The 26,457-nt window shown below is 39.5% G+C and overlaps 2 protein-coding genes across 15 annotated transcripts in view; one reads left to right on the top strand and one right to left on the bottom strand.

Moving 5' to 3' along the window:
- Nucleotides 1-16,811, top strand: part of SLC3A1 (solute carrier family 3 member 1) — a 39,119-nt gene extending 22,308 nt beyond the window's left edge. For all 3 annotated transcript variants that reach the window (XM_069583436.1, XM_069583434.1, XM_069583433.1), the window contains 6 exons: nt 2,946-3,065; nt 5,050-5,174; nt 6,478-6,673; nt 9,539-9,706; nt 10,715-10,831; nt 15,971-16,811. In XM_069583436.1, coding sequence (XP_069439537.1) covers nt 2,946-3,065; nt 5,050-5,174; nt 6,478-6,673; nt 9,539-9,706; nt 10,715-10,831; nt 15,971-16,411 — 1,167 coding nt within the window. In that variant the 3' untranslated portion in view covers nt 16,412-16,811. The remainder of the gene's footprint in view (nt 1-2,945; nt 3,066-5,049; nt 5,175-6,477; nt 6,674-9,538; nt 9,707-10,714; nt 10,832-15,970) is intronic.
- The window catches only part of PREPL (prolyl endopeptidase like), a 38,587-nt gene continuing 26,582 nt past the window's right edge, over nt 14,453-26,457 (bottom strand). For all 12 annotated transcript variants that reach the window (XM_069583421.1, XM_069583424.1, XM_069583427.1 and 9 more), the window contains 6 exons: nt 23,960-24,135; nt 22,444-22,660; nt 19,488-19,637; nt 18,943-19,066; nt 17,768-17,841; nt 14,453-17,420 (listed from right to left, as the gene is read on the bottom strand). In XM_069583421.1, coding sequence (XP_069439522.1) covers nt 17,331-17,420; nt 17,768-17,841; nt 18,943-19,066; nt 19,488-19,637; nt 22,444-22,660; nt 23,960-24,135 — 831 coding nt within the window. In that variant the 3' untranslated portion in view covers nt 14,453-17,330. The remainder of the gene's footprint in view (nt 17,421-17,767; nt 17,842-18,942; nt 19,067-19,487; nt 19,638-22,443; nt 22,661-23,959; nt 24,136-26,457) is intronic.

Genomic DNA, 26,457 nt, shown 5'->3' with positions numbered 1-26,457 from the left:
GCATCTGGTCCCATCATTTCATGGGAAATAGATGGGGAAACAGTGGAAACAGTGTCAGACTTTATTTTGGGGGGCTCCAAAATCACTGCAGATGGTGACTGCAACCATGAAATTAAAAGATGCTTACTCCTTGGAAGAAAAGCTATGACCAACCTAGATAGCATATTGAAAAGCAGAGACATCACTTTGCCAACAAAGGTCTGTCTAGTCAAGGCTATGGTTTTTGCAGTGGTCATGTATGGATGTGAGTTGGACTGTGAAGAAAGCTGAGCACCGAATTGATGCTTCTGAACTGTGGTGTTGGAGAAGACTCTTGAGAGTCCCTTGGACTGCAAGGAGATCCAACCAGTCCATTCTGAAGGAGATCAGCCCTGGGATTTCTTTGGAAGGAATGATGCTAAAGCTGAAACTCCAGTACTTTGGCCACCTCATGCGAAGAGTTAACTCATTGGAAAAGTCTCTGATGCTGGGAGGGATTGGGGGCAGGAGGAGAAGGGGACGACCCAGGATGAGATGGCTGGATGGCATCAGGGACTCGATGGACGTGAGTCTGAGTGAACTCCGGGAGTTGGTGATGGACAGGGAGGCCTGGCGTGCTGCGATTCATGGGGTCGCAAAGAGTGGGACAAGAGTGGGTCGCAAGGACTGAGCGACTGAACTGAACTGGATTCTCTTCCACTGTTCTCTCTTGTTAAAAACAGCGCCACCTAGGGGTGGACCCCAGTTGTATGAAATCTGAAGGCTATAAAAACTTGGGAATTTTTTAAAAACTTAAAACTTTTTATTTCATATTGGAGTGCAGCTGATTAACAATATCTTAATAGTTTCAGGTGAACAGTGAAGGAATTCAGCCATACGTATACATGTATCCATCCTCCAAACTTGGGGTTTTTTTTTTTTTTAATACAAAGTATAAAATTAGGTACAGGAAAAAAAAAAAAGTGGTTATTTAGAATGAAAAATGAATGAGAGTAGAAAGAGGTCCATGCAGTGAAGGGTCCTAAAACTTAAGCTTGGTTAGCTTCATGCCAAGTGGGTCCTTAGAGCCACGATGGATCCTGTTCTATGAATGAGGTGCCTTCCTGTCTGGCGCTTCTCTAACTGAATCTTGAGCTTAACTGCCTTCACTTCCTGCCCTCCTGCTGCAGTGACCTCCCTGGCAAGTCCTGCTGTTTCACCCTCGTGTCACCATGCTCCTCTCCTTGAAAGCTTTATCGTGTCTGTGACTTAAGTATTTTTGCATTAATATTTGTCTAGCTGAGCATTCTTTTTTTTTTTTCTAGCTGAGCATTCTTAAAAAACCCATGAGACCTAGGATTGTGTCTGGGTTGTGTTGTATTTTGTATGTGGTTCTAGTTCCAAGGCCTATTAGCTAAGTGCCTGGTCCCTAGCTGGAACCCAAATACTTATTGAATGAATGAATTTGTGAAGAAGGATGCTAGTAAGAATGGATTTGTGGGTCTTCTACCCCAAAGTGAAATTCCACTGGGTAGGGCCAGCTTAAGGGCATTTGGGTCAGCTGGGTTCAAAATCAGGCTTGTCAGCAGCAGAGTCTACTCTTAGATTTGAAAAATTTGTTTAAGCTTTGCCATTCAAAATTTCACCTGAAACGGACTGACGTCAGCCGTGCATTCAGCCTAGAGAAACCTTTGGGAGCCTTGACCTGCAGCCTCAAGAGGCCCCATATGCCCATGCAGATACAAGAAAGATACTTTGAATCTAGCAAGTGATTTTGGGGACAGTCCTTATTTGAGGTCTATAGCTCTGTTCCCCTCACTAGGTGAAAATTGGCTTCTTCACTCCAGTACCTTAAGTTATGGTACTGCTCTAATGTGACGGAGTGGGTTGCCATTTCCTTCTCCAAATATGATGTTCACATTCCTGTAGAAACTTTCCCTTGGCAAGGATTGAGCTGAAAGGAGAACAAGGAGAGCTACTGTCCCTTTGCAGAAGGGTGTCTTTCAGTGGGTGCAGGAGTAGGCCCAGCTGGGAAGGGTTGGCAGGGGGAAGGGAACTGAGACCGGGCCCTCTGCTTCAAGGTCACCTGGTCTTCTTAACTGTCCCCATACAGGCCAAGTCATCCTCTGCCTCCATGCTTGACTCATGCTGTCCCAAAACAGTCCAGAATGTTCTTCTAGGCTTACTCTCTGATGGTATCCCAAGCCAAGCTCTAGCTTTTCCTTGCCTGAAGAGTGGAAACACATGGCTGTGCCCACCCATGTTAGCTTTGATCTTCTTAGTGCTCCAATAGTCATGCAGACCGAGGAAGCTCCTCTCATGATGCTGAACCGTGTCCTGCCTTGTGTTAGGGAACCCTATCACGTGTCCCCAGCTATTGTGTTGAAGCCTTGAAGCCAGGGAACTGGCTGTACTTCTTTGATGTCCCAACAGTATCACACCATCTTTGACTCATTTGGGGTTGATGCCTCATTCTTTCATTCCTCAACTGGTTCACTAAATAACAACTGCTGTCAGTGGCAAGGGAAGCAGACATGAAAGCTGCAGGTTTTCCCTCCAAAATGCCCCAGTCTGGTGGAAGAGCCTTCATGATTGGCTGCTTAATTGGTTATTTTCTGTCAGTTTGGAGTGACTTCTAAGGAACTGAACATGGGGGAGATAAGCTATGTATCCGGTGTCTCCTGAGTCCTATCTTTCATTGTGGTTTCATTCTTTCATTGTGAGTGGAGTCTAAACTTTGGGAACATGCTCATAGCATCAATTATGTATGTAACATTCTGAATTCAAATATGAGGGAAGAATAGGAGCCCATAAATAGTTATTCCAAAGTTCATGAGGCTCAGACACTGCTGTGCTAAATAGATACTTTTATATGTGGAGGTGACTGTTTTATGATGGAAAGTCACTAACAGATAAGACTTTTATTAAACCTTATGACAACAATGTGTTGTTGATATAACCAAGCGTTTTTGCTTCTTCCTGTTTAGGAAATTATACAGTTTTGGCTCTCAAAGGGTGTTGATGGCTTTAGTTTCAATGCTCTTCAATATCTTCTAGAAGCAAAGCATCTGAGAGATGAGGCCCAAGTGAATAAGACCCAAATCCCGGTAACGTTTTAAACATATTAATATATGCATACATGGTTTTAATATATATTATAAAAATAAGTATATATTTATAAATATATATGTACTTATTTGTATTTTTTTCTTTTCTGAAAATGTTATCAGAGTATTATTTTTTTTAGCCTGAGACACCACTTATCAGAGGTGAGTTCTGTTCTGCCTATGAGAAGTGCTTTGAATCATTTTCTTTAGGGAACACAGGCGTTTCAAATGCATGTGACCAGGTATTTCCTTCTATTGGCTCCCTCCAGAGTGATCTTTAAAGATCACCTTCTGAGGGCATGGACAGTGTGGACTCCACCGAGGGCCATAACTTTGTGATTTCTGTCACTCACTCAAGCTCAAGGGAGGTGGCTTAAATTCTCCAGGCGCTTTTGCAGTCATTAAAGGACACGTAGGCAGAAGGCAAAGGAAATAACACTTGCTGAGCGTCAGTTGTATGCTATGTGCTCTTTCCATTTAACTCTTTCAACATCTTGTGAGGTTTCATTTTTTTTTTTTTTTTTTTCTTGTGAGGTTTCATGATTCCCATTTAGCAAATCTTAGAGAAATTAATTTATCAGGGTGGCACAGGTGATAAATGGAATTACCAACCAAACCTATCTGCAACAGAATGTGGGCTTTTTGTGCTTTCACACCAGTGGTTCTCAACCTTTCCCCCTCCCATGTCACACCTGAGGCACAGTAATAATCACATGCCACTCTCATTCCTGTAGTTGACCACCATTCTACAGTCAGGCTGTTTTCAGTGGCCAAGTAGATCACAGTCCTAAAATGCATTTCAAAATAACAGATTTTGAAAATAACATACAGGAGTATGTCAAAATGAATTAATAGAGACACACAGCAATATGGGTCAATCTTAGTGATATAATGTGTAGCAAAAAAATCTAAATTATGTATAACATGATTCCCTTTTTAGAAAGTAAAATTAAATTCATATGGTTATCAACTTGATAATCTTATCTGAGTAATAAAGGGAAGCTGGCCACTCATGGGCTAATTATGAGACCATGTCATGAACCAAGGTCATGATTAAGCCTTTTTTTTTTTTTTTTGCATGTGATTTCTAGTAGAAAGGAAAAATGAAGGGGAAAAAAAGGTGGTATGTTAGCCAGCTGTCCCAAAGAGAAGCATTTATACTTGGAGAAGAAATTCCAGAATAATCTTGCTAATTATAATATGTCAGAAGATAGGCATATGCTTCCACTGAAGACAAATGACCAGAACAATGGATTTTGTATACTACCCAAGAAAAACTTAAAGGACATGTAACTTCCAAAGATATTGGAGATTTCAAAAAACTTCATTTGATCTAGCAAGAGAAAATCAGTTATAAAAAAGGGGTCCACTGAAAGGATGGCAACCCATGGACTGTCTAGCCTGTCCATGTCCTAACCCAGGACTTATAACCTGAGTTTGTATGAGACATAATCTCTTACTTTGATTCTAGAAGATTATTATAACCCTTGAAAAGCACAAAATCAGTATCAGGAAAAATTATTGAAATCCTGAGAAAGTATAACTTAAGAATAAAGGACAAAAGTGGTAAAAAACCAAATTTAAATGCATGGTATTAATAATTTTGTGAGCAGAGAAAGTACAAATGTAATAATGTACTCTAATCATTAAGATAATTTCTTTTGTTTGCCTTTAAAAATGTGGAGCATTTGGGACAATAAAATGTTTAGGAGGATTTTGTTAAATACATTTGTAATCAATGTTTAGCTGTTTGGTAAAATTTAACTTGTTTACTAGATTTACAGTTAATAAGTTAAGCACAAAATGAAATACTAATAATATTGAGTGTTCTCCATGAACAAAATCCCTTGTGCAGTGGAAGCCTTAGGACCGTCTTTAAGCTTGTGTGTTTTGGTCTGAGTCCTTTGAAGAGACAGTCCACACGAGGCCGCTATGGGCATTTGACACATGACATTGTGGTAACCATGCTGTCCTGTTTTCAAAGGACACAGTCACTCACTACTCGCAGCTGCACCATGACTTCACCACCACACAGGTGGGAATGCACGACATTGTCCGCAGCTTCCGGCAGACCATGAATCAGTACAGCAGGGAGCCAGGGCGATACAGGTAACCACAGGCACAGCGTGTGATCTGCACTTTATCCCTCACAATCCCGCATTCTCAAGAGGTTCCAGTTATAATTTAACAAACCGCGCAATTAACAGTGCATCATAACTCGGTTATGCTAGGGCCTGTTATAGTCTCTCATGTTGCTTAACTTTGCTGATTTAGTTTCCTCTTTTGTAGAACGATGCAGTCACAGTATATATTTATAGGAATTTTGTGAAAATTAATTAAAAGATACTATATTATCTAAAGGTCAGTCTTTATTATTTGCCCTGTCAGCAAGCAAATGTTCCAGCTAAGCTGTTAATAGATCATAATGGTTAGGAACACAACTTTGGAATCAGATGGGCCTGAAGTGGAGTCCTCAGGCATAATAGCTGTGCCACCTTGAGATGGCATAAGGTTAGTTAACCTAAGTCTCAGTTTTCTCATCAAGTAAAAAGTGGTAACTGACAGCCATATAAGGTTGTTGTGAGATTACGAGATGTCTGTGAAGCACTTAAAACGATGCCTGGCACATAATAAACACTCAGTGAACTTAACTCTTGTGGTGTTTATATTGATTACCCAATAGAATCAATGGAAAAGGGGTTCAAGAAACTTCTTGAAGTAGGTCCTCTGATAACTGTTGCTGTTTTACAGATAAGGAGACTGAGACTCTGGACATATATAGGTAATGGTCACACAGGCAGTGATCACAGAGATGAGATTAGAACTGAAACACCCCAGCTCCAGATACTGTCTACTGATCCATTCAATGTAATGTCTCAAACAGCTAAAGCCAGCATTGATGTGGGTCATTTCAGGCAAATATGTGTTCCCTGAAGAGTGTCTGCTTTTCAACAACTGATAGTGCACCCCAATAATAAAGTGAGACTTTATGGGGATTCAAATACAAGGGGAAGTTTTTTGGGTGAGCCCCTCTTACCTTATGTGCAGGCTTATACTGTATGTTCTAAGTGGAGTGATGAGAATTACTAAAGAAAAGCCTTCTTGGAAGTTGCTGAGTTTCATTTAGATTTAGAAAGAACAGAACAGTATTGATTGAGACCCAAATGTGTTTCTTTTAGACATGATTTAGTAGTAGGCTAGTCTTTCGGTTTAATATGTTGAGAAATTTCCAGTTGACCCAGTGTGCCATTTCTTGTTCATCTGGCTTGATTCTGCTTCCTTAGTGAGCCCTAGCTGACGTGGTTAAATAGTGTGCATTCATTCCCGTCCTGTCCATGAGGCATGGCAGCTGCCAAGCGCTTTCCCAGTCTCCTCACAGACCCTGACGACACTGTACTTCTCACTACTACAGGTTCATGGGGACTGAAGCCCATGGAGAGAGCATCACCGAGACCATGGTGTACTATGGGTTGCCTTTCATCCAAGAAGCAGATTTTCCCTTCAACAGTTACCTCAGTAAACTAGACAAGCCTTCTGGCAACAGTGTGTCTGAGGTTATCACATCCTGGCTGGAAAACATGCCAGAAGGAAAATGGCCTAATTGGATGGTAAGTCCTTATGCCCAGCTCAGCACAGGGTGCTGGTGTGCACACTGCATAATCACCTCTGAAACAAGGGGCACATGTTTGTAAGTGACCTTCCCCTTCCCCTCAGTTTGTGACGGTTTAATGAGTCGGGCCCATCCCAGCTCCTGACCAGGTTCTTGTCATTCTTCACTGTTTTCCTTTGGGTTCTCAGATCAGATAATCTCAACTGATCTGTCCCATTTGCTGATTCTTTGGCTAGTTCAAATCTGTCCAGCCCTTCCAGTGAACTTTTCATTTATTGTACTTATCAACTAAAATTTCTATTTGGTTCATTTTCATGATTTCTCTTTACTGATAGTATCTATCTGATAAAGCACTGTTCTCATACTTTAAAGTATGAGATATGGTAATGTAGATATGGTTTACATTTTTGAACACACATATACGAGCAAAGTCGTTACCCACTAAGGCCATACTTCCCTGGTTCTCTGCATGTATTGTATTCTTTTACTGATTGTTGAAAACTGGATGTTTCAGTGTAGAGATTTTGAAAATCACATTCTCCCCTTCCCCAGTGTTTGTTTCTTCATTGACTTTCGTGGATTAATTCTGTAAAAATCTGTGTTATTTGTCGTGTGCGGCCACTGAAGTCTCTGCTTGGTCACTAATGATTGTTAAGATTCCTTAGAAGCCTCGAACCACTAAGTCTCCCAGCATTTGCTGAGGGGCTGTTAGTGGAGCGGGCGAGGGAGGGATGCTTGCAACACTCCTGCAGGCAGCTTACAACTTTGCCTTGGTCTCTCCTCTCCTCTCGCTAGAGCTTCAGGGTTGGCCAACAGGGAGAGATCAGAGTTTCCCTGGGCACCTGTGCAGGCTTCTAGATTCCAGGAAAACGTCAGAGCCTTTCAAAGCCCATTCTGGTCATCTCATTTCCAACTTTTAAGTTTTTCTGGTCAGTCTCTGTTTGGCCCAGGTTGGTAACCCCACCTCTGGCAAGTAATCAATTGTTTTTGGCAAATGCCTTCCAGATAAGATGATTTGCATACTCACTCTGAGTCAGAGCAGATAAAGAAAAAAAAATCCATCCAAAAGTGAGCTGCTGAAAAGGTTAAATAGTGGCAGTTCTTTAGAGATGGAGCTTTTGATGAACTTTAACTCTATTCTGGCCCTCCAGAGCTTACTAGGCTGTTGGCTTTTGCAGTTACTGTTGGTTTTCAAGTCTGTCTTGAATCTGAGGGGAGGGGCATGAGATTAGTGTCAGTTAAAATGACACAAATCTTAACTGTTCCTAGTGAGACCCAGCTGTTGTTCTTGAATACTCCATGGATTGCTTGTAAGCCTTTCATTTCCAAGTTCCGAAAATATAGATTTTTTTTTTTTTTTGCCAGCATTCTCCTTGCTTTCATGTTACGAGATTTTGGTGGTCCTTACTCCACCACTCCAGAAGTGCCCCTCTATACAAATTTTATAATGGAGATTTAGCACTTGGTTTTTTCATATGCTGAAAGTCTCAGATATCACTGGGCTGTGAGAAGCCCTGATCTCTGTACATTGCTGATCTTGATTTCAGTTCTGAAAAAGGAAAGTGCTCTAGGTCCAGAAGACTTGAGAAATCATAGAGTTCCTTGTCAGATGCTTTTGCAGTAATGAAAAGAATGAACAGTGGCAAAGTTTAACCTAATTTTCTGGTCATAAAAATAGAAAAATACTTTACAATGATCTATAGAAGGGTAATTGTAAAGAGAGTTTTAGTAGATCTGAAGGAAAAAAAAGGCAAACTTCCTTTTTCTGCTGAATTATAATGACTAAGTTCCCATTTTTAGACTCAAGTTCAAAGGCTGGTTTTGTGTTATAACCCTGACCTGAATAACTGATGCAGTTTCTCCGAGCTTGTGTCATCATTTGTGAAATGGAGATAATATTACCCAACAGGACTGCAGTGAAGGGGTAAACAAAATACAGTGTAGGTGTGAAAGCACTTGTGGACAGGAAAGTGCCATGCTTGGCTTATGCCCGAGATTTGAGTTGTGGTTTATGGAAAGGCTTGTTAAAACATGTAATTAGAACATTTAACAGAGAAATGGGCCTTCCCTGGTGGCTCAGTTGGTAGAGTCCCCCTGCAAGGCAGGAGACCCGGGTTCAGTCCCTGGGTCCAGAAGATCCCCTTGGAGAAGGAAATGGCAACGCACTTCAGTATTCTTGCCTGGGAAATCCCATGAACAGAGGATCCTGGTGGGCCACAGTCTATGGGGTCGCAAGAGTCAGATATGACTTAGTGACTAAACCACCAACAAAGAAATATATTAAATAGAAAACCCCATAAAATTTTTTCTTATAGATTTTTTAAAAGTAAAAGTTGATTTAACTTTAAATTTGTTTTGAAAAGTTCAAAAATCTCACACATATACAGGGATACATCAGAAGGCTTCTCGCCCCTGTCCCTCCCCTTCTCACCCCATCCCTCCCCTTCTCACCCGTTCTTCCCCCTCACCTCTGTCCCACCCCTGTCCCTCCCCATCTCACCCCTGTCCCTCCCCGTCTCAGCCATCCTTCCCCCTCACCCCTGTCCCTCCATCTGTTCCCTCCTCAGGGGGAAACATATTTCCATTCCTGTCAGTATTCTTATCCAAATGTGTGAAAATATTAATAGGTACTCTCATAAATTACGTCTTATTTGCAGTACCATCGTGAAATAAAGGGTTACCATCATCTTGTTGATCACAATTTTACAGCCAAGGAGCAGGGTTAGGGCTCAAATTCATGTTTGCTGATACAAGGTACCCATAGTTAACCATGTTTTTCTGTCTGGTGAACTTTTTGTGAAATGGTAAACCTTCTAGAAAACTCTATATAGAGCACTTAAAAAGAAACGTATCTGCCTTTCAGACTGGTGGACCAGACAATGTCCGGCTGACTTCTCGTCTGGGAGAGAAATATGTCAACATCATGAACATGCTTGTTTTCACACTGCCTGGAACTCCCATAACTTACTATGGGGAAGAAATTGGAATGAGAAACATTTTAGCTGCAAATCTCAACGAAAACTATGATACTGTAAGTTAATATAACTTAACCATGCACTACACCTCATTTTTTTGCCACATCAAAGAATTTACTATTTCTATTCTGCTACCCAAATCATGATTACTTAGCTTTTGTTTCTTACTGTTAGGCAGTGATAATTTTTCAGCTTTTCTTGATTGGAGAGCTTGTCAAAAATGCTGCTCCCTGAGCCAGACAAGTGAGTTTTTCACGTAGAGCCCAGCATCTGCATTTCAACAATATTTTCTAGCCAATTCTCAGGTGAACTAAGATTTAAGAAGCTCTGTTTTGAGTTTGGAATGTTATTCATTGCCTTCTACCTGAAACATGGAGTTAAGGACACCAATTATAGTGCTTGTCTGTATTGCTAGATCTGGCTTGGCCATAGCACAAAGATTCTTCCTTTTATGTTAACAAATGTTATGTACAACCTTAGGCCTGAGTAGTTTAAATTTTCTTTTTGTTTGAGGCTCTGGATTTCACAATTATGTTGCTGAGCAGATAAATCATCTTGAACCTGTAATTTGTATGGTTAGCTTTAAATTGTGAGATCCAATTTCCCTAATATTTGGTCAAAGTGAAACCTCTTCTATTTAACCCCTAAATTTTTGTGTGTACTCATACAATAACCAGGCTAAAAAGGATATAATCTAGGCTTACTTGTACATGGCTGTATACTTGAAGTCACCATTGCTGTATCACAGTAGAATGAGTCTGTAAATGGCACATTTTGAAGTCTGACATTATTCATTTTTAGGGAAAACCAGCAGATTCCAAGCATGTACTGATGTTCAGTTAGTAGTTTATTCACACTCAAGATGTCATTAGACTGTTTTCCAATAAGGTGTAAAGCTGGTTTTAACTACTGAATGTTAAAGCCTTTTCCTTATGAATGCTAATGAATTTGAGTACTAGATGAGAAATTAGGGAATTAAATACTTATTACTAATAAATCTTGGCCAAATTAACATTTCTTTTAATAACCAGATAACTGTTTTTTTCTTTATGGTCTTGATATAGGGTACTCTCTTCTCAAAGTCACCAATGCAGTGGGACAATAGCTCAAATGCTGGTTTTTCTGAAGGCAATCATACCTGGTTACCCACCGGTTCAGATTACCATACTGTGAATGTTGATGTAAGTATCCATGAAAATTTTATGCTGACTCCAGAAACAGGAAATGAGTTTCTTTTGCTGACAACATACACTCACCTTGAGTTGTCTCAAAACTTAACTGGTGTTCTTTAAATCAATCACATAGGGCTTCTTTTGTAGTTTTCATTTTTAAGGAGTTTGCAAGTCATGTTTTTTGTGAAAATACGAAGTGGTGCACAAGCATTATCAGATGGTATACAACTCATCATTGGAATAATTCTGAGGTATGAAATATTAAGGACATTTTATGGAGGTCTTTCAGCAAGCCAGCTATCCTTTCTCCTTTCCTATCTCTCCAAAGGAAGGAAGGAAAGTAGATAAATCAATCTAGGGCAAGATTCTTAAGACAAGGCTGTTTACCTACAGAAACTAAAGACGTGAATTATCCCTAGAAGGAGCTGCTCTGGAAAAGCATTCCCTCCAGCTTTGGCCTTTACTGTTTTCTGTTCTCATGGTGATTGAGTCTGCCAAGTTCAGCAAACAGATTTCTTAAACAGGAATACATTAATTCCAGCAAACACATTTCCTCAGATCAGAAAAATGTGAAATAGTTTCAGGTGTTTTCATGGGAAAACACACTCTAAACTAGGATACAAGTTTTATAGCATCTACTAAGCATTCTGAAAACACTCCCCAGAATATTCTGACATAGAACTTCAGGTAAACCCTCCTGGTTCCACAACTTATGGCTCCAAGCACCTCAGGGATAAATTTGTAGGTAGGTCCTTGAGACACAAAAATCTATATTTTAACATTTGTGTTTTGGATTAAGTGTACTTACTGATTTTCACTTTGTCCAAATGTCCAGAATACTCCCACAGGCCAATTTGCATTTGATATGTAAGAAATCCTACGTAAAAAGGTACACCAGCACAGATGGGAAAACGTAAATGCCAATTACAGTAATGGTCAGATTAGTCAAGTCTTTAAAATGATCATGAGTCATGCTTGGGGGGATGCTATATCATAATCAAGGTGACCAAAGGTCTCAGGGAATGCCATTTTAATAAAACACCTCCAGAAGAGCCCTAGAATAAGGTGAGAATTTAATTTACAGAAGATAGAAAGTAAAGTTAAGATTACAGAGAAACAAGAGCACAGAAGCCAGTCTAAAATATTACACAGGAGCAAACAGCACTGGCGGGCACAGGCGAGAGCACTGCAGGACTGTCCCGGCGCCGCCGTGACTGGCTGCCCAAGAATCTGCCTGAGGAGGAAACCCAGGGCCTGACTGGTGATCAGACTTCCGCTGAACGAGTAGAGCAAAGCCCAAGACAGCGGTAAACTTCTGCAAGCACAGAAGAAAGAGAAGCCGCAGAAGAAAAGCCAGTTCTAGTGATGTCCCTGGGAGGATTCACTGAGGAGTGATCTCAGAAATGAGCGCTTTTACTCCTCAATTCACAGAGGCCTTAAAAGGAGGGCAGGACCCTAGGTTTGATTACTATTAAGCAGGAAAAGAACCCCCACACCCCCAAAGACAAACCAGACCTACCTCCAGTGTGGTTTTTTGCAGTTACTAGAGACAGGCAACTGAAGACAGGCAAACATGGAATATCAAATACAAAAGTAAATGAATCACCAAACATCACACTACATTTGAGAACAATTAAGACCATGAGAGGCACTAAGAAAACACTGAAGAAAGCAAAGAAAATAATGACCTAAGACTTCATTACTCATAAAATCACCCCTTCCCTGGTAGGTTGTTTCATGTAGTCCCTTAACTCTTTTAAAGAAGCGATTTGATATATTAGAAATGTAAAAATATTGTCAAAATAAACAATAAAATAAGAGATCCTAATTACTGTGCTGGAAAACTGATGCAAGATTTTATCCCAGGGTGTACTATAAAAAGGCAAAGAAGATTTTTTTAAAATACAACATGATTGTATTTTAATAAACAACCAAAATATAAAATACTATAAATGAAATGATGGCAAATGGATGGCAATAAAATATGGTATTTATTGTAAATTAACATCCTTAGTCATAAAAGAGTTATTAGAACCAGTTACAAAGACATTGATATTTCAAGGGAAATAAAAAAAAAAAAAGGCAAAGAAGTTAACAGTATAGAGAGAACATTTTTGATATGTGGAGAATAAATCTAGGAATTCCAACATATAACAAAAAGTGAGTTCTAGAAAAGAACAGAGAGGAAAAAAGGGAAAACCATAAAAATACACAGAAATCAAACGTGAAAACAGATTGCCTGAGAAAAGGACTAAAAATTGAACTGGCATCAGCTTTCTCAACCAGATACTAAAACACAGTAGAACATGACCTTCACAGTTGTAATGCAAACTTGATTCTAAAGCAAGAATCCTATATCCGCTTAAACTGGCATTCAAGAGCAAAAATGGAAAAACAAGGACAGAAGTGTTACCATGTATAGCCAGTTTCTGAAAGAGAAACTGGGGACTCCAACAAAACCAAAAGGAATCTAAAAGGAAGACATGATATATAAAATATAGTGAGGAAAGGAATCAGCAAAATTTAAGGATGAATAACTTTTGATATATAATGTAAAACAAGGTATTCTGGAGTAAAAATGCTAGCGGTGTATTTCTATATGGGAGGTAGTGGCAGGGAAGGGCTGTGTGTGAGAGCGAGTATGTGAGCCACAGGCGTGGGAGCCAATGCTCTTTGGAAGGATGGAGACGGAGTAACGCACTCTAGAGCTGAGCTGTCCAGTCACCACCAATCACTGGGACAACTAAAATTAGACAGAATTAAAAGTTCAGCTCCTATGTCACCCGAGCAACCTTTCAAGTGCTCAGTAGCTAGTGGCTACCACATTGTACAGCACAAGGACAAAGCTTTCAGCACTGCAGGAAGTTATACTCAACAGCACTGCTGTGTTAAGAAAAATGTTTTTAAATGGTCATTACAGTTTTAAGGGTAACCATTAGAAGAACAGACATAAATGATAATTTTTAAAGGATATTAGAAGGGGAAAAAAGTACATAAAGAAAGCCAAGCGATCCAAAAAAAAGCTAAAAGAAAGAAGACAAAACAACAATGCAATTAAAATAAAAGATGAAATAAGGCTACAGGATTATGTCTGGTAATCACAGATATAAATGGCTTAAATTCACCTATTAAAAGATAAAAACTCTTGGATTAGAAAACAAAGACAAAATCTGACATAAGAGACATAGCTAAAACGAAAGGGCCCAGAAAGATTGCCAGCTGACTATTGCTTTCCAAACAAAAAAATGCATATAGCTTTTAATTTAGTAATTTCATTCCTAGATATCTCTTCCAGAAGACTCTGGAAATGATTTATATATTTTATCAATAGAAAACCAGTTGAATCAATTACAGTTAATCTATACAAGAGATAAGTATGCAATTTTTAATGCATATTAAAATCATATCCAGAGTGGATTGGTATGAGATGACCTCTGACCTACTAAATAATAATAAAAAAAGGCTACAGAATGGTAACATGCCACTATTTGTGTAAAGAAGGAAAAAGTATGTTTACCTATGTTTGCATAGGTACAGACTATAACATTTCCTATGATACATAAAATGGAAGAATATATACCCAGTAAGAGTATATCTCTGGGAGAGAAAATAGAAAGCTAGAGGAAGAGGTTGAAGAAAACCATTTTATTTGTATATTATTCTGATAGTTGAATTTTGTATTGTACGCATGCATTGTCTATTTTAAAAAATAAAGTTACAAAAAGCAGGTGGGGAAATATTTAATAGCAGACAAAATAGAATTCAATATGAAAAGCATTATGAGACAAAGGCAGTTTTCAAGAATTGATAAAAGAACATTCCACTATAAATCAGGAATCTATGCATCTAACAATAGCTTCAAAATATATAAAACAAGTACTCTGAGAATTGCAAAGAGAAACTAAGAAATCACAATTACATACCTCTAGAAAGTGGTAAATCAAGTAGATAAAAGTAACAACACTCACTGGGCACTTTTTATGTAAGTGGCACTGAACTATGCTTTTTCATGCATTATCTAAGGCTATACAAAATGTTAATAGTAAGTTGACAAGTCATATACATATACCATATGCATGTACCATAAATACCTCTGTACCTAATAAACACAGAATAGACATTTTTTTGGACATTTATTAAATACCACACATTAGACACCTGCCCCAAATAACCACCACTACTGCTGAAGTCAACATGACTGGCAAGACTATAATGAATGAATATTATCACTGACTTGGTAACAGATTATATGAAGACAAATCTGGCATTATGTATCAAGTATCCATACTCCTTGACACAGTAATTGTCTTTCTGATATTTGTGTCATAAATAAATAATGCAAATTTGGGGGAAGCATATTAGAAACTTAAATGTCAAAATGAAAGGAAATGGTTAAGTATGGTATAACCATTCAACTGGGTTATTAGTCTGCCATTAAAATGACATTTAATAACAGAAGATGTTTGAAATGTTAAAGGAAAAAAACAAGAAAAACATAACATTAAATTATGTCTGTTTTATATAGCTATAAAATTTACCTCAATCTTAATGGACATATATTACTTTTATGGGTAAAAAAAAAATGTAGTGCAATCTCTTTCACTTCAGACAGCATTTTGCTTTGCATCCTTTTTTGCAATTTTCTGTTCATAACTAGCATCTCCTGAAGTTACACCAACCTACACATTATTCTACAAAAGAGAACAGAGAAACCCCAATTCAACAGAAGTCCCTGGAGTCCATGGCCAGGATGGCTGCTTTTCTGCCAGTTAAATGTAGCATAAAGGGATTTATTTGGGCAAGTTAAATATCCGTTAAATTAGATATGGACATTTAGTGGAGTCAAATTTGACGTCCAAATCAGCTGTGGCCAAAATGTAGCAGAAAACTGTGCACTCTGCAAGGACTTCCAGACAAGGTGAAACCCTACCTGTAGTTGCTATTAGCAGCTAAATAAACCATCCGGTTCAGTCTCAGTCCTGTCTGATTCTTTGCTACCCCTTGGACTATGCTTCCCTACTTAGTCATACTTAAAATTTAGTAGTTATTTTAAGGGACAAAATTGAAGGAAGTTTTCTTGGGAAATAATTCTGGATACTCTAAGAATCAAACATTTATGTTAATATTCTTTTTTTTTTTTTTGAATAGGTCCAAAAGACTCAGCCCAGATCAGCACTGAAGTTATATCAAGAATTAAGCCTGCTTCATGCCAATGAGCTGCTCCTCAGCAGGGGGTGGTTTTGCTACTTGAGGAATGACAACCATTCTATCATGTACACAAGAGAGCTGGATGGGATAAACAAAGTCTTCCTCATGGTTCTGAATTTTGGAGAATCATCACTGCTAAATCTAAAGGAAATGATTTCAAATATTCCCACAAGAGTGAGGATAAGGTTAAGTACCAATTCTGCCTACAGTGGCCGTGAAGTTGACACGCATGCTGTCACACTGGCCAGTGGAGAAGGACTCATCCTTGAATACAACACTGGGAATCTCCTTCATCGTCAAACAGCTTTCAAAGATAGATGTTTTGTTTCCAACCGGGCATGCTATTCCAGGGTATTAAACATACTGTACAGCTTGTGTTAGGCACCTCTATGAAAGAGATGGAGACACTGGCATTCCGTTCTAGTCTAAGCATTTGCAGTAACTTCACATACAGCAGCATGCTCTGGGTAAACTTTATGAGTGGTCATTAATTCTTTTTTTTTTTTTTTTTTTGGCTGCACCATGTGGCATGTAGGATCCTAGTTCTTTGGCCCGGGATCAAACCTGTGCCCCCTACACTGGGAGTGGAGACTTAACCACTGGACTTCCAGGGAAGTCCCGAATGGCCATTAATTCTGATATATTTCTGTAACTTGAGTGAAACTGCTTTAGGGAAGGTTCTTAAATGTGTTTCAAGAATAATAAAATGTTTAAAAGAAAATGATCACTTGCAGGTACTTGTAACTTTTTGAAATAACATCAATAAAAGATGATCAGAGCACCTAGGACTCCAGATGATTAGAAAGATCTAATGAATTTTAATGGGAAGCACGGATGATTAGAAAGATCTAATGAATTTTAATGGGAAACACGTTACCTTCTTCCATAAAATGCAGGTATAGAAACTGGAGGATGACTTAATTGCCAGAGTGCCTAAAATTTTTCACTAGCAGAAATAGGACCTTGATGTGTAAACTGTTCAAAGAATATCACAGTAAAACTAAGCTGTTCTGACAGGAGAAGGGGGAGACTTCTGCTGTCAGCAGCCCTTCCCTCACTCCCTTCTCTATGTGCTTCTACGCAGCATGGTTAGAAAATTACTTTCCTGGGTTAAGGGGCATGTGCCTCGGTGGAGACGTTCGTATAAGCAAGTGAGCTATTTATGAAACCAAATTTGGATGGAGGATAACATTTTAAAAAAATTATTTACTAACTTAAAAAACTCACTTTTGTGAACGTAGTTGGAAATATGACTATGAAAGACTTCAATGTGTTTCCAGTTCCCAATGAAAGCAGCATTTCAGAATTTTAGATATTTCTTAAGATTATTGAAAACACTGGTGCTGTCAAGTCCAAGTTCCTCATACAGGAATTTAATTTGGGCTGTAATCTAAAAGAAACGCATTAAAAAAAAATTAGAAGGCCTTTGTGGTAAAACTGCAGTGTCCCAAGTCTCTCCTTGTCTATCCGTCTTCATGTAACTATGAAATCAGCAATTTACGGTAAGAGAATTTTTTTATTTGGCACAGAGGTGGAAACTCCCAAAGACAGATTCCATTACTTTCTCTAACAGAGCTCATTCATCAGGAACCTTTCCTCTTTACTCACTCAGCATTTCTCCTCTTCCAAGTCTAAGCCACAGACCCAACAGCAGGTGAAGTAGCGTGCACAACCCTGTGTAACCACAGTACATCACTACTTGGGGATCTACCACCTTAGTGGGGCTTGACAACATACCTTTTTGTGAGAATCCTCAATCACATGGTTGCCTCCAGGCTGAATATCTAAAATAATATTGGGGACTTGATAGCCTGAAAGAGTTAACACATGAAACAATTAGAAGAGTTTTGGCTAATTGAGACCCACCCTTTCACCCCCTCTCCTTTTCAAGCACTCTATTAAAATAATAGTGAAGCTGCTGCTGCTGCTGCTAAGTCGCTTCAGTAGTGTCCAAATCTGTGCGACCCCATAGACGGCAACCAACCAGGCTCCTCTGTCCCTGGGATTCTCTAGAACACTGGAATGGGTTGCCATTTCCTTCTCCAATGCATGCATGCATGCTAAGTTGCTTCAGTCATGTCCGATTCTGTGTGACCCCATGGACAGCAGCCCACCAGGCTCCTCTGTCCACGGGATTCTCTAGGCAAGAATACTGGAGTGGGTTGCCACTTCCTTCTCCATAACAGTGAAGAAGAAAGGCATAAACCACCACCACCACCACTAACAAGAAGAGGTAGGGGGTGGGATGGGGTGGGGAGCAGCAGAAAATAAATTCCTGAAACAGGAAATGGAGGAGGAGGCCCAGACAAAGGAAGGTGGATGGAAAGACACATGGAGAAGGTTGTGACGTAGGAAGAAGCTAATGGGTCCTATGGAATCTGAGAGCCCTGTGACTTGGAAACACCAGCTATAGCAATGGGTGCGAGTGAGATGTGGAACTGAATAGAAGGCAACTGTGAGCTCTTTCCACCCTGAGCCCAGACGTTCCCATGTCTTGACAAGGAAAAAAAGGTAAGAGTTTTTAATACAACTGAAAGATCTAGAGAAAATTAGAGCTGCTATTTTGGGCACGGAAGCTCCAGAGCAAAAACTTTATAAAGAATCCCAAGAATAATAGCTCAATTAATTTTGTTAAATGAACGAATAGTATGATATAGTATGATACTATACCTCCAAGTTACGTTTGATAAATTTTACTTTTTTCTTTGTGCCTTGCCTACCTTTTTAATGCTGTCCTTTGAAAAAGAGGCAAGGCAGCCATAGTCATTACATTTGCCTCTACTGGGCAGTCAACTCAGGATAACAGTGATTTGCCTGTGATTGTGGGTGGCTGATTTGGTCTGCAGCATGACAGGTGCAGCTCCCAGCAGCCCACTGACGGCGACGGTCCCTGCTCCTCGCTGGTTTCCTACCTTCCCCGCTGTCCTTAGCATGCTCTACGACGGCTTCCTTGAGCTTCTCTGTATAGCTTACGATTCCTTTCAGAGGTACACGTTCGTCATTTTCATAAGCTGTTATGTGAATTGAAGGATAATGCTGAAAGGAAAGAGATGTACAAAGAATTCCTTATGATCCCATTCCTTATGGATTATGAAAACCAATTACCTTATGGATTATGAAAAACAGTTATCTCTATTTTTTTCCCCTAAGTGATAGACATTTTTTTCCCCCTCATTTGATATTTTTGAGACTTACAGCATCCCAATACTAGACTATTTGTTACCTGGAATAACCTTTTCTTGACTAGTGAGACCTTGATCTTACCGAATCTAGTCTCCTGAGCTATTAAACGGAAACAAACAAGGAGTATGAGCAGGGAAGGGGCTGGAAGGTGTCTGAGTACTATAAGGAGAAACAATATTAAGGCCTTACTAAATTCCTGCTTCACCTCGGATACACGTCCTTCTAATTATTTTCCCTGTCACTTCAGGATAGTATTACAACTGCCTTTCACTACCTGAGGTTTAATATTTTGACAGGGACAGTAACGTTTTATGTAGTTCTTGTGTTTTTCATCGGATGAAGGATTCCCCCATTCCTCTAATTCTTCTAATGTCAGAGGAAGTGTAGTGTCCATCATGGTGTTGAGAACATCCAAGAAAGGTGCCTTAAAAAAAAAAGTCAGAGAGATGTAAACTTCAATTAATGAAATGGTAAAATGAATTTCAGGTAAATACTATACGTTATGAATATACATGCTGACATGAGAGAACAGAGCTCAAGCAGCAATGTACATTCCCAGGAGCCAGATTAATTACCCAGTCTAACCAGGGCCTGAGATTTGTAACTGGCTTTTAAGGTATTCAGACTTCTTGAATGACAAAAGGTTTATCTTCCAATTTCACAATTTTTGCTTTTAGTTTTCTTTTTTTCATATAGTAAGTGCTGCCACCTTACATCCACTAGGCTCTATAAAAAAAAAAAGTGTTGGCAATGACATGGAGAAACGGGAACACTTGTGCATTGTTAGTGGGGATGTAGAATGATGCAGACAGAGTACTGGTTTCTCAAAAAATTAACCTCAGAATTGCCACATGCTCCAGCAATTCTATTCCTAGGTGTGTATCCAAAGGAAATTAAACCAGGGTCTTGACAAGTACACCCCTGTTCACAACAGTACTGGAAGTAACCCAAGGGTCCACTGATGGATGGATATATAAATGGATATATATAAATATATATATATATAGCAAAATATAAATGCAATGATACAATGAAATTCAACCTGAAAAAGAAAGACACTTGCTACAGCACAATGGACCTTAAGGAAACTACCTAAGTAAAAAAAAAAACAAACCACTTCTAAAGAGACTTATATTGTATGATTCCATTTATATAGGAGGTACCTTAGTGTAGTCAAATTCAAAGAAAACTAGAATGGTGGTTACCAGAGCCTAGGGGAAGGGGGAGTTGGAGAGTAGTTGCCACTTAATGGGTAGAGTTTCAGGTTTGCAAGATTAGTTACAGAAACTGACTGTACAGCAATGTGAATGTACTTAACACTATTGAAATGTACACACTTAAAAATGGTTACGATGATAAATTTTATGTTATTTTACCACAATTAAAAATAAAACTCCCAGAACACATGAATAAACTCAGCTGGACACTTTACATTATAACAAGGTAATAAATGCTAACTGAAGGAAATCTGAAAAATACCCAAGTTGAAAAAGAAAATCACTCATTGGCTTATAACCAGTGTTAAAAGAAATGGCAGCTGCTTTGTTCATGAAGCCATTATTCTGATAACCTGTTTTTCAGCTTTGTTTTCTATTAACATTAAGCAAGTACATTGGGCAAATGCAATTCTTTTTGTCTGTCTAATATCTTTGACTGAGCTCCTTTTTTGCATTTAGAGTATCCCTTATGACACCGGCTGCCTCTCACTGTAGAGATGCTACATGCCAGATAGGTCCCGTCCCAGCTTTGCCTCAGAGTGAGAGTAGCCACATAATTTAGTTTTACCAATCAGACATAATATGCCCCAAATTCTGAATGAACTGTTGGATATTTAGGTTAACTCCATGTCTTCATTGTTACAAGTAATGTGGGGTAAATATCCTTATACACCCATTTCTGATGATTTCCTTTCTGACTTCTAAAGTCAAAGTAGTTTCTCAAAGTCAGAAGTTAGTCACATTTTCTTTATAATTCTGCCATTATTATCTTTTTGCATGGAGTTTTTTCCCTTCTATACTTAATATTTCTATTAAAAACAGATTTACAGGGTCAGATTATTTAACACTTATTTACTTCATACAAGCCTACACCCTCAAAATTAAAATTAAAAAAACCCTGAAAATAATTTACTTTCTCTATCCTAATTATCTTCTAGAGTTATCTACTGTAGAAGAACAAAATTTGCCACCCCCAGATTATTTTAAGCTGAAAATAGTCAAGGTCCAAAAAGTCTCAGAAAGAAACTTTGACCTCTTCTATAACTGCCTGAAGAATTTAGACAGACGGCCTATTACAGGAATATCACCAGATAATAAATATGGATGACATGCGCTGGGGAAATGCTTAGAGGCCAGAGTCCACTCTGTGTTCCCTCGTCTCTGCTAACAAACATTTGTTTATCAGACTTTCACTTTTCCATCTCCACGTGAATTGCTTTCTATCTCCTGAAGTCCCAAATCAGTGCCTCCAACATCCTCTCTCACCTTTAGCTGAAGACAGTATTTAAGGTGAGAGCTCTGGTCATTGTGGTGAGTCACTCAGTTTCCCTGGGTCTCTCCCATGTATACATGTCACTAAACTTCTGTTTCATTTTCCTCTGTTAATCTGCCTTGTGTAAATTTAATTCTTAGACCACCCAGAAGAACCTAGAAGGCAACAGGAAAATGTCCTCTGCCCCTACACTAACCAGGAAGCAGGAGAATGGTGGAGGTGAATGAGCTGCTGTAATTTCATAATTTTGGACACCAGCAAAAGACTATAGAGCCTTTGCAGAACAGGTCAAAGTATTTCAACTGAAGTACAGAAAAACTACTCCTAAAGACCACTAATAAGAATGGAGTATCTGAAAATAAAGAGTCCCTAAATCCAGGACTGAAATGTTGATGCCAATAGAGCCAAAGGATTTCACGCATTCCAGAGTCAGTGTGCTCGGCCTGACTTCCTAGATCCGGTGTATCTTGTATGCTTTGCCGCTTTTCCACCAACTCTAAATGCTCTTACAGATACAAAATGATCAGTGAGAATAGCCACTAATATCCTTTAGTGGAAATCCTTAAAAATCAATAAAGAATACTGTCAGGAACTTCTCCCATAGCTACAATTCTCTGTTTAAAATTTAAAAGCTCGGCTATACTTCTATGTAATGGTAAAACTGGAACAGGAAATTTTTCTTAGAGCATCTATTACTTCACACCTCCCTATTTGGTAAACAGTAGAGATGGAGTACTCACCTCCAAAGTCACAGCTCTCAGCAGTTCTGGACTAGAATTACACAGTGCTCCCACAAGCACCCCTCCAGCACTGAAAGCAGTCAGGGCTGTTAGACTGGGCTGAGAAAAGCCTTGGTCATGAAGCGTCTTAATGCAAGCCTCTAAGTCAGCAAGGCCATTGAGTTTTTTAGTTAGCCGGCCATCAGCATGCCACTGGAGGCCTAACTCACCACCTCCCCTGAAATTAAAGGGCAAGAAAGTTTTAGTGGGGAAAAAATATTAATGATACAGGTCAGGGTCAGCAAACTATAGCCTGTGGGCTAAATTTGCCCAGAGGCCTGTTTTTATATGGTCCTTGAGCTAAGAAGGATTTTTATATTTTTAAAGGTTGGGAAAAAAATAAGTATCAACCAGAAGTATGCAGGGGAGACCATATGTGGCCCGCAAAACTTAAAATGTTTACTATTTAGTTCCTCAGAGAAAAAGTTTACCAACCCCTGTTGCAGACAATCAAAACTTGATTCAACAAATATGCTTTTGAGTGCCTGCTTGCTATTTACCAGGCACTGTGCTAAATGCAGGCCTTAAAAATATAAATAAGTAGAAATCCTCTGTCCTGGAGGTCATAATTTTTTGGGGAAAAACAGCTACCAAGCAACACAGTCACTGCTATAACAGAAGCAGAACCAGAGCAGAGACTATCCACCTGTCTATATATGTGAGTCAGGAACATGAGTGCTCTGAGATGACACCTAAGCTGAGTCTTGAAGCAAGAATGTGAGTTCCCAGAAGGGCAAAGAAAGGGATGGCATCATCGACTCAACGGACATGAGTTTGAGCAAACTCTGGGGGACAGTGAAGGACATGGAAGCCTGGTGTGCTGCAGCCCATGGGGTCACAAAGAGTCGGACACGATGGAGAAGCTGAACAACAAAAAGAAAGGGAAGGCATCAAGACACAGCATGTGCAAGGTCACAGAGGCTGTCATTTCAAATGATGCAGCAAAGGCTGCACGTGTAGGAGGTACGTGGCTGAAGAGGAGGGCGTATTTGGGGAGTGCCGACAGACGCCACCGTGAAGGTAAGCCACATCACTAGGGTGTTGATACGGAGGATGTGGATTTTATTGTGGAGATGGGAAAGTGGTAAAGGATTTAAACAGAAACAAAATACTTTGTGTCTTGAAATCAGCAAAATAATATGGAAATTAGAGTGGAAAAAAGGGAGTCCAGCTTAAGAAGCTATTTTAGAAAAATCCAAACTCAGGAGAATGAAATGGAAACAATAATGTAGCTAAGTACAGAGGCTGGTTTATCTATTCTAAAAATTCTAAAAATCTGGTGTAAAATCCTAAAAAGATACCCTTTTGCTCCTGGGATTAAATAATCCCAGACCCAGGGTTCTGCTAGTGAACCAGGTTCCACTAGCACAGGTTCAGGAGTGCAAATGAGCAAATCAATGTTCGCTCCCCAGCATCTTGCTATTCCGGACATGTGATGATGCTCCAGCCTTCATATGCCACACAAAACATGACTCACCGAACATGACAATATGCTAATATCCAGCCATCGTCCACCAACACCCGCCTTTCAGGCCTGAAATGCATTTTCAAATCCATTCCATAAGCTCCATACACTTGTACCAGGAGAGGTTTCTTCTGCAAGTCCTCAGAATCCGTTTTATGGAAAATAGTCATTGGCACTAATTTTCCATCCTGGAAATGAAGATGTATTATGCAGGTAAAGACGTCTTTTGAAACAGTTTCATCCCCAATTTTATGTGATGCTTATTGATGTTGAGCAGCAACTTCATTTAATTAAGACAAAAGAGTCATGGTCTCTCAAAGTCCAGCAGGGTCCTTCATTTTCAGCTATGCTGCTGACACAATATTAGAGTAACTAGAAAAGATAGTAAGACTCTGGCTTGAAAATGGTTTATTAAATGTAGCTTTTCATGACAGTTAAGTAACTTTATAACGAGTTCTTCACTACTCAGTTTAACTGTTTTTTTTCTTTCAGGACACACCATAATAACTATCAAGGTTACATATATTAGCATAGTATTCTTCCTATACCTCAGGTTATATATGGGCATTTCCTATCTTTGAATATATACAAATATGTTAACTAAAGAAGTTTAAACAACTCAGTTTTTGGTACTCAACTGTCAGAATTCTCAATCATTAAAACCTGAAATCTCTTACTAACCTAACACCCACTCACATCCTCTTCATCAACCTATTTAACTTTATTTTTAAAATGTTTCAAAGTGGTTCAGGTTTTATAAATTTTAACATCTAAATTATTTTTAAGCCAAACAACTGTACCTCAGTGTCGTTCTCTGGACAGATAAAATTAAGATAATATGAACTATATTTGATCTTCCTTTCATAGAAAAAGGGTAGAAATGTTGGTTGTCACTCTGCTTACAGAAACTAAGGGAAAAGCACTAGTTTACATAAGGAAAATAATATAACCAGGCCACTCTAATTTTCTTCACTCTCATTTTGAAAACTTCACTTTGGGGCACTAGTCTGTTATCAAATAAGGAAGAACTCTTCCCCTCATTATTATACTCAACTTGTTACAACAGTGTAAATGAATTTTTACTTCTCAGTAGGATTCATTGTTCAGAGAAGGCAATGGCACCCCACTCCAGTACTCTTGCCTGGAAAATCCCATGGACAGAGGAGCCTGGTGGGCTGCAGTCCATGGGGTCGCCAAGAGTCGCACACGATTGAGCCACTTCACTTTCCCTTTTCACTTTCATGCATTGGAGAAGGAAATGGCAACCCACTCCAGTGTTCTTGCCTGGAGAATCCCAGGGACGGGGGAGCCTGGTGGGCTGCCGTCTATGGGGTCGCACAGAGTCGGACACGACTGAAGCGACTTAGCAGCAAGATTTATTGTTATAAAAAGATACAGGTGAATTTCTATAAAATAATCCTTCCCCCTTTCTAGCTTAACTGTTTTTTTTTTCTTTCTGGTTGCACTCGTCTTCCCTGTGGCATGCAGGCTTGGTTGCCCCACTGCATGTAGGATCTCAGTTCCTGACCAGAGATCAAACCCAAGTCCCATGCACTGGAAGGTGGAATCTCAACCATTGGACCACCAGGCAAGTTCCTGTAGCTTAAGCTTTTTTAAAGATAACTTTACTTTCTTATTTTTGGCAGTGCTGGGTCTTCACTGCTGAGTGGGCTTTTCTCTAGTTGCGGCGAGCGGGGGCTACTCTCTAGTTGCAATACACAGGCTTCTCTTGTTGTGGAGCACAGGCTCAACAGTTGTGGCATGTGGGCTTAGCTGCTCTGTGGCACGTGGGATACTCCTGGATCAGCGATCGAACCTGTGTCTCATGCCTTGGCTGGTGCATTCTTTACCACTGAGCCACCAGGGAAGCCCCCTAGCTTAACTCTTGATCATTCTAGAGACAATACTTCCTCAGAGAAGCTTTCCCCATTTCTGCAGAAGAGCTAAGTTCCTTTTACCACATGTTTCCACTGTCCTCAGTACATCTTCCTTTGCAGCAATCAGTACATTAGAAATTACTTCTTCAACATCTTGCATCTTCCCCACTAGGTTTAATATCCACAAAGGCAGGGACTATCCTAGTCTAGTTCACTCTAATTGCTTATTACCGTCAAAATTTTTGCCATAATGACACACAAACTATTTTTTTCTTTAAATCAACTTTTAATATTTAAATATACACAATACACAATATCAAGGACTTGCTAAGCTGGTTAAAGGGCTTTCCAGGTGGCGCTAGTGATAAAGAACCCACCTGTCAATGCAGGAGATGTAAGAGACGTGGGTTCAATCCCTGGAGGAGGGAAGATCTCCTGGAGCAGGGCATGGCAGCCCACTCCAGTATGGAGAATGCCTGGAGAATGCCATGGACAGAGGAGCCTGGTGGGCCACAGTCCATAGGGCTGCAAAGAGTTCAACATGACTGAAGTGACTTAGCACTCAGACTGGTTATAAATTTTCTAATCCATGTTTAAAAAATTGCATGAGTATTCAAGTTTAAAGAAAAGTCC

This window comes from Ovis canadensis, chromosome 3 (genome assembly GCF_042477335.2).
Source record: "Ovis canadensis isolate MfBH-ARS-UI-01 breed Bighorn chromosome 3, ARS-UI_OviCan_v2, whole genome shotgun sequence".
In the NCBI taxonomy this organism is placed as follows: Eukaryota; Metazoa; Chordata; class Mammalia; order Artiodactyla; family Bovidae; genus Ovis; species Ovis canadensis.
This window is presented reverse-complemented; position numbering and strand designations above follow the sequence as displayed.